Source organism: Bison bison, unplaced genomic scaffold (assembly GCF_000754665.1).
Source record: "Bison bison bison isolate TAMUID 2011002044 unplaced genomic scaffold, Bison_UMD1.0 scf7180017864108, whole genome shotgun sequence".
NCBI lineage: Eukaryota > Metazoa > Chordata > Mammalia > Artiodactyla > Bovidae > Bison > Bison bison.
In genome coordinates, this window is record NW_011494680.1 from 12,275,026 (window position 1) to 12,293,796 (window position 18,771).

Genomic DNA, 18,771 nt, shown 5'->3' on the forward strand with positions numbered 1-18,771 from the left:
GGTCTCTGTGAACCCCTTGGATCTGCTCAAGGTCTTCACTCCAAGCCTTATGAGTGGACACTGTGCAGCCTCCCTCAAAGATGAGATTAAGAGCTCTGGCCAGTGCCTGGCTGTTACCTTCTGATGGGTCTTCTGTTTCACAAGCCCAAGGCCAGCCCCCTCTGAGTGGACTGCCCTCCTCCCATACTATCCTGGCTCCACTATCACTCACTGATCCACTGGTAACAACCAATGGTCGTTCCCTCCTGCAGTCACCCCAGAGGACTTCAGCATCCCTGGGTGTGACCTATGCCCTCCCTGGCCTCTCTCTTGACCCCTCACTCCATGTCCCTCAGCTCCATCCCACCTCTGTCAACCAATCCTGAGAATGTGCCCTGGATTTGTTTCCACTCTGACACCCACAACTCCACAGACCATCCCCTCTGACCGTACCTGCCCACCCATCCATCCCTCTCCTCTCTTCTCTTTCTTCCTATTCACTGATCACAAGGAGTCAAGCCCTGGGGTCCCTCTTGGCTCTGTCTCTTTCCTTTCCTGCCTACCCTGGAAGACATCTCTCCATCCTCTAGTCCCTCTGCCCTCCTAAATCAACTGCTCTGCAACCCATCGATGCCACAATTAATTTGCTAGAATTCTCTGCACCTCACAGTGGATGAAGAGACTAGCCCACTGTCCGCTGTCCTAGACTATCTGTGATGTTCAATTTCAAGTCGGTCTCCCACCCTGACAGTCAAGTCTGTTGTCATTCACCTCCTGAGCTATTTCAAAACTCAATCCCACACCCACATTTCCTCTGCTCTATAAATAATTTTGCTGTGCGTGTCTGGGAGATAATACAGGTCATCAGGCATGAACTCCCCTAATTTCCTGTCTTTCTTCACCTAAACGTGCTTGCCATTGGTGCCCACCCTTTCCTCCTAGCCCTCTGTTTTGGAGAAAGGGTGGGCCCTTCCTGTCCGGGGTCAGTGCATCCATATAACTCTCATCTAACACCCCCCACTTCCTCTGGGGCTCTTCTACATCAATCATCTCCTTTCCTGCAGTATTTTCAAACTATATCTGCACTAGTTTTTTTTTTTTATATGTAATTATTTATTTGTCTACACTGGGTCTTAGTTGGGATAGGAAGGATCTTCAATCTTCACTGTGGCATGAGGGATCTTTTTTTTTTCAGGAAGCAAACTCTCAGTTGCAGCATGCGGCATCTAGTTGCCCAACCTGGGATCAAACTCGGACCCCCTGCACTGGGAGTGCAGAGTCTCAGTCACTGGACCACCAGGGAAGTCCTGCACCAGCTCTTTTTGCTCAGAATAAAAACACAGGCCCACCTTGGATCACAAAACGAAACAAACTGAACCTAGCTGGGCACATCATCGCTAGTTATCACCCCTTCTGTCTTTGAGTCAAGTTTCTTGAAAGGCAAGTCCATCCTCACTGCCTGGACCCTCCCCTCCGCTTTCCCAGCCTCTGACCTAAGTGCAAGGCCCCAGATGTGGTCCTTTCCTCTCTGCCTCGGCTGACACTCAGGATCAGCCCTTCTTTCCTCCGTGAACATGTGTGCTCAGTTTCTATGATATTGCTCTTTCCTGAGAAAGGCATCATCACATAGATAATATGGATCTTCCTTCATGCCCTGCATTGGCAGGAGGATTCTTTACCACTGAGCCACCTGGGAACCCCCTCCAGGGTCTCTTTCAGCTCTAAATCTTTTATTGCATCAAGAAGACGATACGACAAAGTTTAAAAGAGTCACCTGAAAAACTAAAATCTTACCTTTGAAAGCATACGGTCCAATTTGTACATTTTACTGTAAGTATGTTAGATGTTCAGTTGTGTCCAACTCTTTGCGACCCCATGGACTGTAGCCCACCAGGCTCCTCTGTCCATGGGATTCTTCAGACAAGGATACTGGAGTGGGTTGTCATTTCCTCCTCCAGGAGTATATTTCACTCAATACATATAATGTTCTTTGCCCACCAAAGAGTTCATATCTAAACTCTATATCCACCAAGGTTTTTGTCAGTCTTATTTCATCCATGTTTTTCTGCAAGGCTCTTCCAATCATCTTAGAAAAAAAATTACTCATAACAAATAGCTAAAGGAATCTACTGCACGATTATACTATGGACTTTTCTTAGATTTTGCAGTGAGGCAGAGTCCAAAAACATTTCCTTAAACTATTTTTCATTAATGAAATGAACTCTGCCTTTAGGAGACATTTTCTCATTCATTTCTCCAATGACTCTGAATGCCATTCTGAAAAAAATTTCTGATAACACACTGAACCATTTTCTACCAGTGAATATGGCTGAACTTGATCCACAGAGACCACATTTTCTTTTTCTTTTTTTAAATTTTATTTCTTTATTTTTGGCCGTTATGGGTCTTTGCACAGATTTCGCTAGTTACTCTGAGTGGGGGCTACCTTCAAGCTGTGGTCCCCAGGCCTCTCACTGCTGTGGCATGGCTTCTCTTACAGAGCACAGGCTATAAGGCCCTCGGGCTTCAGTAGTTGCAGCACATGGGCTCAAAAGTTGCTGTTCCCAGGCCCTAGAGCATAGCCTCAATAGTTGTGGCACACGGGCTTAGATGGTCTGAGGCAGATGGGATCTTCCAGGACCAGGGATTGACCTATGTCTCCTGTATTGGGAAGCAAATGCTTTACCATTGAGTTACCAGGGAAGCCCCAAGTTTTCTATTTTTAAACTATCAATGTTCTCTGTATAAGCACTTAATGTCCCTTCTAAGTGGTAAAACTGAGAGAGAACAAAAAACCTTCTGCACAATGAATTAGAAAAGAAGCATCTCTGAACAATGTAGTAATCTTAACAGGAGACCGTTTACCTGGACAAACAAAGCGATGATAGCGATTCCATGGGGCTTCCCCACAGCCTCATCGATACTGCCAAACAAGGTGGAGTTCCAGTGGATCAGGTGGAGCTGGATGAGCAATGACAGAGAGGCAACCTCGTTACTAAAGGCACTTCTGTTTAGGAAAACAAAGATATATCAACTTCTCCTTGACCCTATCCATATGGTATGGTATGCAACAACAGCATTACAGACAGATACAAAGAGATGACTGGTTGAATCCTGGTTCTCTGTGTGAATTCCTTCCTTCTTACTTCTCAACAGAAGCAGGGCTCAGTGCCTCTCAAGTTCTGCTTCTGTCCTGATCAGGAGCACATCTGAGGGGACTTGCAGATTTCAAATTGATTTCGTTGCCTTCCTTAGAGACATCCCCTCTGGCTCTTCCTGAAATGAAACTCCAGGTCTGGTCACAAAGAACTCATTGAAAGGATTAGTACCTATACACTCCAGGACTGTGTCACCCACCATCTCCATCAAGAATGACACAAAGCCAGTCTCACATTCTGTAAATGAGTTCAACTTTCTAAGAATATGTAGAGATAGCATCCTATGAAAAGCACTGCATCATTTTTTAAAGCATGGTAAAGTACTGAATGCCAATGTGGAGCTCTTTTTTAAAAAAGGGCATTTCCTGCACTGCAGATAAAATTTTATCTGTGAAGGAATGTCAAACAATACTCTAGAGGACTCTCTCACTCTTAGCCCTATAGAGCTCTGTGGTTTCCAGGTTTATCTAGAATATGCACTTGCTTCTACAGGGCTGATAAAACACTTAAAAGAAGCCAAATTCAACTCCCTGGTTAAAATCAAATGGCCGCTGAGGTTCTCAGTATAACAGCAGTTAGGCAAACCTTCTGCCGAGAATACTAATCATCGCTTTACATTTTAATCAAGTTATAATTACTTACCTCCTGAAAACACTGCCTCATTTAAGAATTCATCCAAAAAGACACACTAAAATTCAGACACCTTGTCCTTTTAGTGTCCATATTAAAATATGAAGGAAAATTATCAAGGAAGATCGCTCTAAATTTGAAGCTTCTCTTGTTTTCCCAGCTAGAATTCAAAATTATAAAGCTGACCACTAGAGGGAAGTAATGAGGCCGTCTGTCTATGATTTTGGAGAAATAATAACCCAGGACAAGACTCTTCAGAGTTCTTGGACTGCAAGATCAAACCAGTCATTCTTAAAGGAAATCAACCCTGAATATTCATCGGAAGGACTGATGCTGAAGGTGAAGCTCCAATATCTTGTCCACTTGATGTGAAGAGTCCATTCACTGGAAAAGACCCTGATGTTGGCAAAGACTGAAGGCAACAGGAGATGGCAGCGGCAGAGGATGAGATGGTTAGATAGCATCACGGACTCAATGGACGTGAATCTGAGCAGACTCCGGGAGATAATGGAGGACAGAGGAGAAAGATATGTTGCAGTCCATGGGGTCGAAAAGAGTCAGACACAATTTGGTGACTGAACAACAAAAACAAGAACCTAGGACAGGTCAGGCTATGAAAAGCTCTCATGAACTTGGCTGTTGTTGTTCAGTCGCTCAGTCGTGTCTGACTCTACAACACCATGGACTGCAGCACGCCAGGCTTCCCTGTCCTTCACCATCTCCCAGAGCTTGCTCAAACTCATGTCCATCGAGTCTGTGATGCCATCCAACCAACTCATCCTCTGTTGTCCCCTTCTCCTCCCACCCTCAATCTTCCCCAGAATCAGGGTTTTTCCTAATGAGTCAGCTCTACACAGCAGGCCAAAGTATAGCAGCTTCAGCTTCAGCATCAGTCCTTTCAATGAACACTCAGGACTGATCTCCTTTAGGATGGACTGGTTGGATCTCCTCACAGTCCAAGGGATTCTCAAGAGTCTTTTCCAACACCACAGTTCAAAAGCATCAATTCTTCGGCACTCAGTCTTCTTTATGGTCCAACTCTCACATCCATACATGACCACTGGAAAAACCATAGCCTTGACTAGACAGACCTTTGTTGGCAAAGTAATGTCTCTGCTTTTGAATATGCTGTCTAGGTTGGTCATAACTTTCCTTCCAAGGAGTAAGCGTCTTTTAATTTCATGGCTGCAGTCACCATCTGCAGTGATTTTGGAGCCCAAGAAAATAAAGTCTGTCACTGTTTCCACTGTTTCCTTATCTATTTGCCATGAAGTGATGGAACCAGATGCCATGATCTTAGTTTTCTGAATGCTGAGTTTTAAGCCAGCTTTTTCACTCTCCTCTTTCACCTTCATCAGGAGGCTCTTTAGTTTTTCTACGCTTTCTGCCACAAGGGTGGTGTCCTCTGCATATCTGAGGTTATTGATATTTCTCCCGGCAATCTTGATTCCAGCATGTGCTTCATCCAGCCTGGCATTTCGCATGATGTACTCTGCATAGAAGGTAAATAAGTAGGGTGACAATATACAGCCTTGACGTACTCCTTTTCCTATTTGGAACCAGCCTGTTGATCCACGTCCGGTTCTAACTGTTGCTTCTTGACCTGCATCTGAGTTTCTCAGGAGGCAGGTGAGATGGTCTGGTATTCCCATCACTTTAAGAATTTTCCAGTTTGTTGTGATCCACGTAGTCAAAGGCTTTAGCGTAGTCAGTGAAGCAGAAGTAGATGTTTTTTCTGGAATTGTCTTGCTTTTTCTATGATCCAATGGATGTTGGCAATTTGATCTCTGCTTCTAAATCCTTTTCTAAATCCAGCTTGAACATCTGGAAGTTCTCAGCTCACGTACTATTGAAGCCTAGCTTGGAGAATTTTGAACATTACTTTGCTAGCATATGAAATGAGTGCAACTGTGTGGTAGTTTGAACATTCTTTGGCACTGCTTTTCTTTGGGATTGGAATTAAAACACCTTTTCCAGTCCTGTGGCCACTGCTGAGTTTTTCAAATTTGTTGGCATATTGAGTGAAGCACTTTTACAGCATCATCTTCTAGGATTTGAAATAGCTCAGCTGGAATTCCATCACCTCCACTAGTTTTGTTCATAGTGATGCTTCCTAAGGCCCACTTGACTTTGCACTCCAAGATGTCTGGCTCTAGGTGAGTGATCACACAGTTGTGGTTACTGGGTCATTAAGATCTTTTTTGTACAGTTATTCTGTGTATTCTTGCTACCTCTTCTTAATATATTCTGCTTCTGTTAGGTCCATACTGTTTCTATCCTTTATTGTATTCATCTTTGCATGAAATGCTCCCTTGGTATCTCTAATTTTCTTGAAGAGATCTCTAGTCTTTCTTATTCTATTGTTTTCCTCTGTTTCTTTATACTGAACTTGGACTGCCCAGTAAATGTAACTGTCAAGGCACTGCCTTTAAGAAAGCAATGTTCTGTAACTCTTCAATTAATAAGGAAAGACAGACCAATTTAATCTTTCCATTTCTGGCTGCAACAGTATCTTTGGAGTCCCAGTGGTACAGATAAGTGTACAGTGGAACAGATAAGAACTGTTTGCCATAATTAAAATCAACAAGAAAAAAAGGCCAAGGTTGAAATCTATCTTGATTTCACAAATTACAAAGTTCAAATAAATGATTTTCTTACTTCTTATGGTAACAGTAAGGAGTATTTTTTTCTGAAACAAACTAAAAACGCATGTTTTGAGGTTGGCTGCTTTCAGTTCTTTTGTTTTCCTTTCTGTTCCTTTGGCGCTCCTCCTAATTCAGTAACATCCCATCACTCACACCCGTTCTTCCAAAACTACTTCACATGTTTTTGTGTTTAAAAAACGGAGGGTCCCCACTCCTTGAGTGTGTGCTGCTCATGGTGATTTTATTTCAAAGAGTATGGTACAGGATACCTGACAGTGGAGAAACATGGCCAATGCCACCTGGGCCAGGTGAGCAGACCAACATGAGAAGTCATCAGATATGCTGACACAGGCACCCTGGACATGAATGATGAATACGACATTTTATCTCTATGTTCTTCCTCCCAGTAACCCATAACCCCAGTGTAACCATGAAGAAAACATCGGACAAATCTTAACAGAGGGATATTCTACAAAATATCTGACCAGTATGTCTCAAAACTGTCAAGGTCATCAAAAACAAAAAAATAGCCTGAGAAAACGTCACAGCCAAGAGGAATCCAGGGAAACAGGAGAATGTAAATGTAATGTGGTGCTACAGATGAGGTCTTGTAACAGAAAAGGGACTTTAGGTGAAAACGAAGGAAACAATAAAACAAGGACTTAGCATATCAAGACTGGACAACGAATTATGACCAATGTGCCATACCAAGATGTTAAAAACATGGGAAACTGGATCTGAGTTAGATATGAACTTTCTGTCGCTCAGTCATGTGCCCAACTCTTTGCAACCCCATGGACTGTAGCCCACCAGACTCCTCTGTCCATGGGATTTCCCAGGCAAGAATATTGGAGTGGGCTGTCATTTCTTTCGCCAGGGGATCTTTCCAACCCAAGTACTGAACCCGCATCTCTTCTGTCTCCTGCATGGTCACTCTTTTACTACTAGCGCCACCTGGGAAGCCCAATTTTATAGAATTTTCTGTACTATTTTCATAATTTTCCTGTAAATCTAAAACTGTTCTAAAAAAAAATACAATCTATTATAGAAAGAAAGAGGGAACTTCCTAGCAGTTCAGTGGTTAGAACTCCACACTTTCACTGCCAAGAGTGGGCTCAATCCCTGGTCAGGGAACTAAGATACTCCAAGCTGCAGAGTATGGAAAAAAGAAGAAAGGAAGAGAAAGAAAGAAAATAAAAATTAAGGGAAATGCTGGCACTTTCACCAACCCAAGCTAAAAAGGATAACAGAAGATTGCTATGACCTTCATGTGAGCGGTAAAATAACAGAGAACGAAAACAGCAAGAGAATCTCTGCCACCTGGCTTTCATCCTACCATCTGGATCTTAAATAATGACTGGAGACGGGATGGTAGTTAAGGAGCAAAACAGAGTCTTCCCTCACAGTCCACAAGGAACCCAAGCTTTAGAAACAAAGCTCTGGTCTGGGATTTATGAGAAACTCTCTTCTCGTGGAGGTGCTTTCTCTTGTTGTTTCGTTGCTCAGCTGTGTCTGATTCTTTGCGACTCCATGGGCTATAGCCCACCAGGCTCCTCTGTCCATGGGATTTTCCAGGCAAGAATACTGGAGTAGGTTACCATTTCCTTCTCCAGAGTATCTTCCCAACCCAGGGTTTGAACCAGCATCTCCTGCATTGGCAGGTGGACTCTTTATGGCTTTGCCTCATTAAGACCAAACAAAACATAATCAGAGATCCCCTTTCCACAAAACTAGAAGATAGTTAATTGAAGTACCAGGAAAATTTCCAGCACATTCTGAAAACCAGTTTAACTATTACTGCTGACTTAAATGCTCAGTCCTCATCCATCACACACTCTACATTTTTGCCACCTCTCGGCTTTAGCTCCCTCTGTGTTCCCTGAGCCCTGCCTCACTCCAACCTGTATCAGTTTGCTGCCATAACAAAGGACCGCAGACTAAGTGGCTTAACCACGAAATCTATTTTCTCAGAGTTCTGGAGGCTTGATGTCCAAGCTCACGGTGTGGGCAGGGTTGGTTTCTCCTGAAGCCTCTCTCCTTGGTCTTGCAAACACCCACCTTCCCCCTGTGACCTCACATGGTCTTTCTTCTGTGCATGTCTGTGGCCAGATTCCCTCTTCGTGTAATGACACCAGTTACACTGGACTAGGGCCTGCCCCAATGACCTCATTTTAGTCTAATAACCTCTGTAGAGATCCTGTCTGCAAATACAATCACACTCTGCTATATCAGGAGCTAAGACTTGAACACATGAACTGGTTGGCAAGGGATGGAGGGATGCAGGGTGGGGAGAGAAGATCCAATTCAGCCCCAACATGGCCTATTTTCCCCTTTCCTTCCTCCCCAGCTTAATGAAGTTTTTCCAGATCTGAAAATCTTGAACTACCCACATCAACTCATCATCTCCCAGGGCCCCTTCTTCATTCCTATCCTCTTGTTGCTGTTCAGTTGCTCAGTTGTATCCAACTCTTTGTGACCCCATGAACTGCAGCATGCCAGGCCTCTCTGTCCCTTACCATCTTCTAGAGTTTGCCCAAGTTCATATCCATTGAATCAGTGATGCCATCCAGCCATCTCATCCTCTGTCACCCCCTGCTCCCCCTGCCCTCAATCTTGTCCAGCATCAGCATCTTTTCCAATGAGTCAGCTCTTCGCATCAGGTGGCCAAAGTACTGGAGCTTCAGCTTCAGCATCAGTCCTTCCAGTGAGTATCCAGGGTTGGTAAGTATTCATCTTCTGTTCTGCCTTATATTAGTGTTGGTTCAGTTTCACAGAGCAAAGTCACTGTGCTTCAGTGCCTGTGATGAACTGAGAGCACTTTGGGGGTAATGGGGCTGGAAAGTTAGAGGGCTTCAGATAGCACAGAGGTTTAAAGATTAATCAAAACTGTGCTTTGGGAAATGTTAAAGCAATATATTATTGCAGTGACTATGATTATTACTTATGCTGCTTAGAACCAAACTCCCCCACACTGACATCTTTCCTTCAAAGGTCTTCTTAGCAGAATAGGGATAGATGGAAGTATTTGGCATGGGAGGTGGGAAGATAAGCTAGGTGGCTACAACAAAAGTTCCGACAGAAAATTATTCTAAGGGTGCATCCTTTGTGCTAAGTTGCTTCAATTGTGTCTGACTCTTTGTGACCCTGTGGACTGCAGCCCGACAGGCTCCTCTGTCCATGGGATTCTCCAGGCAAGAATACTGGAGTGGGTTGCTATGCCCTCCTCCAGGGGATCTTCCCAACCCAGGGACTGAACCCGTATCTCTTATATGTCTCCTTCATTGGTGCTTTTTACCACTAGGATCACCTGGGAAGCCCCTTCTAAGGGTATCTGATGGTTAACTTTGTGTGACACCATGGCTCTGGTGCCCAGTTGCTTGGTCAAGTACCAGTCTAGATGTAGCTATGAAGGTATTCAATATTTTTAGCTCTGATAGGGTTTAAATCAGTCAACTGAGGGACTTCCCTGGTGGTCAAGTGGTTAAGAACTCGCCTTCCAATGCAGGGACACAGGTCTGATCCCTGGGCGGGGAACTAAGATCCCAAATGCAACTAAATTCATGCTCCACAGAAGAGGCCCACATGCTGCAACTGGAGAAAGTCCACAAGGAAAGGGCCAGCACAGCCAAAAAAAAAAAGACAAACAAAAACCTATTGTTATTTTCTCAGCATCATGACCCTCATCCCTTCCTATTTAAAAAATCTGACCTAGGATAAAAACTGTAAAGCTTCATTTAACTGTTTTAGAGGAACTCTCTGCTCTTCTGCTAAAGAGCTCACAAATTCCAATTTCCTGCCTTGATGATGCCACTAGGCCATTAGAATCTGTGAAACGTTCATCTTAATGTACTTAACTCACAGCAATGGATAAATTTGTCCAAAGTTAGGAAACTGTGACAGGCCATAGCCTTATCATCATTTATTTGTCACCAAGAAAAATAAGTTTGAAGAGTTCATGGCAGCTTAACAGAAAGCTATCTTCAAGATAAATGAGGTTTATTATTAACATAAATAACATGCCAGCATTAAAGTACAAAAGAGTAAATCGTGAGGAATGGAAAAAGCAGTAAAAACTGAAAAGGCAATTATGACTCACATGTTCCTCTCCCGGCCCTGTATTCATACAGGTTCACGTCTTCTACCTTCAATGCCTGATGCAGTTTTCCTTTACAGTGGCTCCATGTCTCCTCAAGCTGAGCATTTCCAAAACTGACATCCAGTCCCTGTTGCTGTTTCCTCCATGGAGCTCCCAATGCCCGGGGACCTCTACTGTTTTATCTTCAACTCACCAGGGTTCTCTTGACCCCTAACACAAATGCATTTCAAAGCTCAATCGGCATAGCCAAATAAATAAATTACAATATTTTAAGTGAATATTTTTTTTTAAAGTTCAACCAGTCTCTGACACCACTCTCATCATATTTCTCTGTTCAAAATATCTACTTTCCTCATTTCCTACCCATGAAAGTGTAAGTGTGAAAGTGTTAGTTATTCAGTTGTGTACAACTCTTTGTGACCCGATGGACTGTAGCCAGCCAGGGTCCTCTGTCCATGGGATTCTCCAGGCAAGAAAACTAGAGTGGGTTGCCATTCCTTTCTCCAGGGGATCTTCCCAACCCAAGGATCGAACCCAGGTCTCCTATATCACAGGCAGATTCTTTACGATCTGAGCTATCAGGGAAGCCTACCCATACAGGACTTAAATTTCTCTAACCCTATCCTTCCCCATCCTATTATAACTATCCTCCAAGTATTCAAATCAAGTGTGACTCCTGATCCCTCATGACACCCTCCCCATTCCACTTCTATTCCGCTCACTTGGAATGCTGGCCTCACTGTCATGCCACTTACCCAAAATCTGCCCCCACTCCCTGACAGGCATCTAGTAGACAGATCAGAGATAGGGATGATGGAGATGAAGACAAATATGAATCACCAGATACAAAGGGGAAGGGAGAACTGGAGCTTCCACCCTAAACCACTGCCCAAAAGAGGGATGAGTCTAGATTTAGGGAAGAACTGAAAGTTACATCTTTAGTCAAACTGTTTCCCACCAACTTCCCTTGGTGGTCCACTGGCTAGGACTCCACACTCCCAATGGAGGGTGCCCAGGTTCAATCCCTTGTCAGAGAACTAGATCCCACATGCCACAACGAAGACCTGGCACAGCTAAATAAATAAATATAAGTATTTTTAAAATTTGGAATTTTAATAAAGAAAGAAGACAAAGTGAAATGTCTGAATAACAAAATGAGAGCTCTGAATAACTGAAAAACAGCAAAGAAAGCACCTCCTCCCTCCAGAGCCACTCCTAATTATACGGTGCAGTCATCCATCTGTAGATAAATTGAGATTTAGTGTATATTATTTTCAGGTGTGCTGGCACTTAAGATGTCATTGTCAATATATTACAGTGTTATTATTCAGAGAAGGACATTCAAGGTGTAGACAGAATAGCGACAAAGCACGTAAAGCAAGAAATGGAAAATAAATTATCTGAAGTTCTGTCTCTGTCACCTACTTGTTATGTTTGCCTAAATTTAATTATATACTTTCTGATATCATTAAAAGAGAAATAGGAGGCTGTGTTGGAACATTTCAGAGCAAATTCATCTACTAATATATTAATACCAAAAGCTATTTATATGTTCTTAGGGTTCAGAAACCTCAGTCTGAAATGGCACTCGTAAATCAACTATATTTCAATTATTTTAATGTTAAAAAAAGAAAAGCATTACTTCCGTGCAATTTATGAAAAGATTTTTTCCAAAGCAGAATGATTTCCTCTTTGAATGCTTATCTCCTTTTGTTTACTTTGATTTGGCTGCCCTCTTAGGAGCAGGGCATTGTAGTGTGGTTGGTGTTGCTGTTCAGTTGCTACGTTGTGTCTGACCCTTTGCAACCCCATGGGCTTCAGCATGCCAGTCTTCCCTGTCCTTCACCACCTCCTGGAGTTGGTTCAAACTCAAGTCCATTAAGTCCGTGATGCCATCCAACAATTTCATCCTCTGTCACCTCCTTCTCCTCCTGCCCTCAATCCTTCCCAGCATCAGGGTCTTTTCCACTGAGTTAGCTCTTCAAAAAAACATGGTCAAAGTACTGGAGCTTCAGCTTCAGGAACAGTCCTTCCAATGAATATTTAGGGTTGATTCCCTTTAGAATTGACTGGTTTGATCTCCTTGCAGTCCAGGGGACTCTCAAGAGTCTTCTCCAACATCACAATTTGAAAGTATCAGTTCTTCGGTGCTCAGCCTACTTTTTCGTCCAACTCTCATATCCGTACATGACTACTGGAAAAACTATAGCTTTGAGTGGTTATGACTCTTTTCCCCCCCAAAAAAGAAGCTGACTTAAAGCAATTCACTGTGAAAGGTTGGGAAAGGCTCACTGGAGCAGTCATGTGAGTCAAAGAAAAAAATACATCATTTTGAAATATTTTATATTTAATGTAAGATCAGAAGCAATTAACATGATTCATTGACATTGGGTTTCTTGGTTTTCCAAGAAATATCCTCTGTCTTATTTTCGAGTTATGGCTGCAATTAAGCAGCTGTAACTTAAATTCTCTGCATTTCATGTGTCATTCTATAAAGCAAAGAATGTAAAGAGACCATGTCAAAGGCTCTTGGCATTATAGAATGTAAGTCATGTTGAGACTGCATCTGTCATCCGAGCCCCTCTGCCCCCAAATGAAAACCACATTTGACAACAGAGCTCTGAAATAACCATGGCATTTATTAAAACATTTACTGAGCACCAGTAACATCAAGGATTTTCGTGTACTCTGCTTTCAACATTGGAAATACAAAGACCTCAAATAGTTTTATACAAGAAGCCAGGATGTGAATAAATAAAACTATGCAATTGACAGCTCATCAGAAGAAAAAGATGAGCAGAAAGGGTACCTGTGCCCGTAAGTGGCAGAGGATGCTCTGAGGATATGTATTTACTTTATGGGGCTTCCCAGGTGGCTCAGTGGTAAAGAACCCACCTGCCAATGCAGGAGATGCAAGAGAACTGGGTTTGATCCCTAAGTCAGGAATATCTCATAGAGAAAGAAATGGCAACCCACTCCAGTATTCCTGCCTGGGAAATCCCATGGACAGAACAGCCTGGTAGGCTACAGTCCATGGGGTCTCAAAGAGTCAGACACGATTTAGCAACTAAACAACAACAACAGTTTATTTAATGAGCACTGGTGCTATCTGCTCTGCTAGGCACCTTCCTTGCAAACATCACCTTGCTCAGCCCCCATGATCATCTCCATCAGTTGTTGTTGTTCTTCAGTCACTCAGTCGTGTCCGACCCCTTGCAATCCCACGGACTACAGCACGCCAGGCTTCCCTGTCCTTCACCATCCCCTGGAGCTTGCTCAAACTCATGTCCACTAAGTACCACCTCGTCCTCTGTCATCCCCTTTCCCAGCATCAGAGTCTTTTCCAGTGAATCAGTTTTTCACATCAGGTGGCCAAAGTAATGAAGCTTCAGCTTCAGCATCAGTCCTTCCAATGAATATTCAGCGTGGATTTCCTTTATGATTGACTGGTTTGATCTCCTTGCTATCCAAGGGACTCTCAAGAGTCTTCTCCAACACCACAGTTCAAAAGCATCAGTTCTTTGGTGCTCAGCCTTCTTTATGGTCCAACTCTCACATTCATACATGACTACTGGAAAAACCATAGCTTTGACTATACTGACCCTTGTTGGCAAAGCAATGTCTCTGCTTTTTATCTCCACCATGGTAGATGCTATGACTGCTGCCAACACCACACCTGAATGAGAAGGGAATGGAGGTACAGAGGAGGGAGTAGCCTGCCTGGGGCTGCACAGCTGACAAGTGACAGAGCCAGAGCCGGGCCCAGGTGGCTCCACCACCTCTATGCCAGCTCTTTCCTCCAAAGAGAAGACTGATCAGAGTGGAACTCACAGCATGATTATTCACAAGACACATGGAGGAATGACAAACAATGTTCTCTGTAGAGACAAGAAAAACCAGGAAGGAAGAATGGAGAGTGTACTACCCAGGAAGCAGCTAGAATCCAGCCAGGCTGTGCCCAATGCCAAGGGCACAAGGTGCCAAGCGCACACTCAGTATGAATGAACACTCTTTCTCACTATGAGCTCCTGCAAAAATTACCTAAGCCCTGGGGTCTCAGCTGTAAAAGAGGGATCAGACTACCTCACGTATAAAGCCATTACAGGAACAAGGAACCTCATTTGGAAAGTTGCTGGTGAGTATCAGGTATGTGCTGGAGAGAGCCAATTAGCAGAGGGAGAAGGAGGAGCTGCCAGTGGAAAGGTGGGCAGGGCTGTATTTAAACAGCTCGGTCTTTGAAAAGGAAGATGTGCTTATCTACCTTCCGTTTGGTTATTTTCTCTTTATACTGCCTGAACTCACTATTTACTTTCTTAAGGTTTAACGATAATTAATAATGCTTTATAGAAAAGCAGGTCACCAAAGTCAGTCAGCAATTCAAAGGCCTCCAGGAAGCAGGCTGATAAATGGGGAAAAGATGGAATGGAGCAGGGAGGAGGGAGCTATGAAAAAACAGAAACTCGGCGTCCTGCCCAAAGGTGCTTAAATTCCCAAATTTCAAAACCATGGCACCAAGGAGGATTCAGCCCTACATCCTCGTGAGCACCATTAATATTCAAACACCAAAGTCTCCTGCCTGGAAGTGAAAATTAAATCATCCGAAAGGAACCGTCTCTCTCTCCTTCCTGCCAGGGCCCCCCTCCTGCCTCCGCATCTCCCTCCAGCTCCCTCTCCACCCTGTCTCCTTCCTCTGGTCTCATGGCCTACTCAACATCTGCCTCTGCTCTGTTCTTCCCCGCCCCCTCCATGGACCTTGAGTCTTTGGCCTCAAGCCTCCCTCTCTATTAGCTCCTTTGTCATCATCACTTAAATATGTGCAGATTTTTCTCATCTTAAAAAAAAAAAAAAAAAAAAAACACACTTCCTTGACCTCACATCCCTTCCTACTACTTTCTCTTCACAGCAGATTTTTTCAAAAACTTCTCTATTCTCCACATCGCCACTTCCCCCATGATCCACCGAAATCCATCTCTCATCCTGTCACTTTAGTGCCACTGCTCTCCCTGAGTCCATGCGGACTCTCTTCTACCTCACACATCGGGCTTGGGCTGACCTGACTGCCCTGGAGCATCTGAGACCCTCCTGATCTTCTCGAACCACCCCTTTCTATGTACTCGGTGCATCACACTCTGCAGGTTTCCTTCTCCTCAACCCCAGCTTCATCTTGGCTTTCTTTCCTGGTTTCCTTCTCTTGACACCCCTCTCCACCACCCAGAGGGGTGACACTATTAGGGCTCCATCCTTTCACCTCTTCTCTTCTCACTGAGAATATTCTTGCTGGGTGACCCTATGGCTTCACTTGTCATCTAGATGCCCACGATTTCAAGGTCAACATCTTTAACCAAAATCTCCACCCCAAGTCTAGATCCTGCTACTTAACTGCCTACTGAGATACTTTATAGTCAGCATTTCATAACTGAAGTTCCTCCACCACCCCTCAGACCTCTGTCTCCCTCTGCTCCCAACTCAGTTAGCAGACTCAAGTCAGAAAACTCTTCTGTCCATCTCTTGCCTTACAAACAACCAAGAATTACGTCTGGACATTTTCCATCTCCTTACAGTCTCCCAGGTCCAACCACCCAGCTTCTTCCTAGGAGCAACTCCTTTCTTTAGACATCCATGACCATTGCTAGAATTATGGCCCAGGTCTCTTAGCTAGCTTGCCTCTTTGCCTCTGAAGCTGGCTTTTCAAATTCACTAAAGACTTCACCTTGCAGTTCTGTCATGTTGCCTGAGTAGGAAAGTTCATCCGAGATGTTTCCCTGTCCAAACTCTTTGGGAACAGTCCAAACTCTTTGCACTAAAAGAATATGTCTTTCTATAATCTTGGAAAAGTGTGGCAAATTTGGTTTATCATGTATTAACTGTTTCAGGTGAGTTGATGATAAAAATTACATAAATAAGCTCTTTTTAGTAGTAAGAATGCATAAAAAGTGACTTTAATTGGATTTAAAATTCAGAACTATTTCATTTCTTTGAGAAATACCATTGCCAATTTTCACCCTCAAACTTTACATACCCCAGTCCACTGTCTGATAATCTAATTTTCAGGAAGCTTTTTTTAAATCCAGTTACAATATTCAAAAGATTACAATTTATAATAAAATGCATATATCTGAAAATGTTAAAGAAAATCCATTTTACTCCTCACTGTACCTGAAAAGGTACTCATCTGTGAACACAGCATACTCAGAGGCTTTCACTTTCTGAATGGCAATTATCTAGAGCAAAAATCAGGACCATTTCATTAGAAATATGAGAAAGCACAGACTGTATACAGAAAACAACGGTAGTTGGTCCACGGCTCAGCCATTCCCAATGTAACCTTGGGCAGCTTATTTAATGCCTCTTGACCTGATTATTCAGCTGAAAAACAGACATAACTTCTACCTCTAAGAGATGTTTTAATGATTAAATAAGATATGGCATACGCCTGGCACATGGACAACCTTCAAAAGCGTTAACACAGTCCCCAAAATTTCCTGAGGACTGCAGTAAACTGAATCTTGCATTAACTCCATGGCTATGAGATAATGCAAAAGACATAAAACTTTGCAACAATATGAAAAATGAAAGTGAAGGTCACTCAGTCGTGTCCGACTCTTTGAGATCCCATGGACTGTACAGTCCATGGAGTTCTCTGGGCCAGAATACTGGAATGGGTAGCCTTTCCCTTCTCCAGGGGATCTTCCCAACCCAGGGATCAAACCCAGATCTCCCACATGGCAGGCGGATTCTTTACCAGCTGAGCCACAAGAGAAGAAGCATCCTGAATCTTCGAATTATGGTGAGAAGAGTGAACTTTGACAAGTTACACAAATAAATGTATACATAGAGATATATGTAACAGAGTATTACCAAAACCATTCCCCAAGAAATGGTGGCATTCTCCCCACCTACCCACAACTAGATGAGGACACAGAAAGGCTACCCTAATCTCATGGACAAAAAAGCTCTGTAAATATCAACACCCATGCTAGTCCCACAAAGTGCTTCCTTATTTATATAAGTCTTGTTATTTACTTTAAAATCTTAACAAATTGATCCAACTCACTCGTTGCTCAAGAGAGTTGGACAAAGGACCATTCTTTGGCAAACTCACCCTAAACCACATCATTTCTCAGGGCTCATTAAAGGGGACCGTGCTTCCCAGGTAAGTCTTCAGCATAAGACTCTGATGCCAACACAGGAGCAGGGCTCTAGGGAACCAACCACGAATCAAATCATTTTCAAGGCCATTCTAGAAAACTGGATTTTGACTTGCTACTGACCTAAAACACGGAGCCCAAGTTCCTTTTCAATGCCATGATAAGGTGAAGTATCAATTTCCTTGATTGAGGTGGAACTTGGACCAAAACAGCCTAGGTCAAAAAAGGTCAACTAGGAACAGGAAAGACATCAATGGGTGTGAACCAGAAAAAGCACAATTCAGATAGGAAACTTCACCTACGTTTACATGGCAAAGCACTGCAATTTCATGCAGTTCATATTGACATAGGGGAAAAGGATTTCCAAAACAAGATGATAACGTGTTGCACATATTCCAAAATGTATAATCAGCAAAGCTGAAATGCTTTAAAGGCCAAGGGGGCAGATGTGGGGTACCAATTAGGAAATGAGGATTTTTACCCCTGGGCTAGCTTCTCCAGGACTGGCTAGAGTCTCTACTTTAAAACACTCCTGATTGACTGGTCTGTGTAGTCACTGATGTCTAAACTGGTATATACTTTCTACTACTCCAAGCCCTTAGCATTTTGGCCATCCAACTCATTCTCTAAAAACCTACAGAAATTCAAATAATACAAACAAAAATGTTCCCTAAAAGTATATATTACAGATAGCATATATGTTTCAGAGAAATGAAATATGTTAATGAACAAAATATTTTTATATATCTATGTACTCACTGAGATGCTTCCTAGGAGGCTTTGTGGTAAAGAATTCGACTGCTAATGCAAGAGACTCGGGTTCAATCCCTGGGTCAGGAAGATCCCCTGGAGGAGGAAATGGCAAACCAATCCAGTACGCTTGCCTAGAGAACCCCATGGGTAGAGGAATCTGACAGGTTACAGTCCATGGGGTCGCAAAGAGTTGGACAAGACTGAAGCGACTTAGCACACGTGCACAGCTGATCTAGACATCTTCCCCCCATTCTCTCTCCCTCCTGGTATCCCCACATCATTTAACAACACCCAGTGCTTCCCAAGCCTCCCATTCAAAATCTCCATTCATTTTTGACAAGAATAATACTATGTACATGCTC

The 18,771-nt window shown here is 43.2% G+C and overlaps 1 protein-coding gene across 3 annotated transcripts in view; it reads right to left on the reverse strand.

Annotated features, from left to right (window-relative positions):
- CA8 (carbonic anhydrase VIII) overlaps nucleotides 1-18,771 on the reverse strand; it is an 83,224-nt gene that overhangs the window by 32,505 nt on the left and 31,948 nt on the right. For all 3 annotated transcript variants that reach the window (XM_010838998.1, XM_010838997.1, XM_010838996.1), the window contains exon 4: nucleotides 2,845-2,940. In XM_010838998.1, the coding sequence (XP_010837300.1) occupies nucleotides 2,845-2,940 (96 nt within the window). The remainder of the gene's footprint in view (nucleotides 1-2,844; nucleotides 2,941-18,771) is intronic.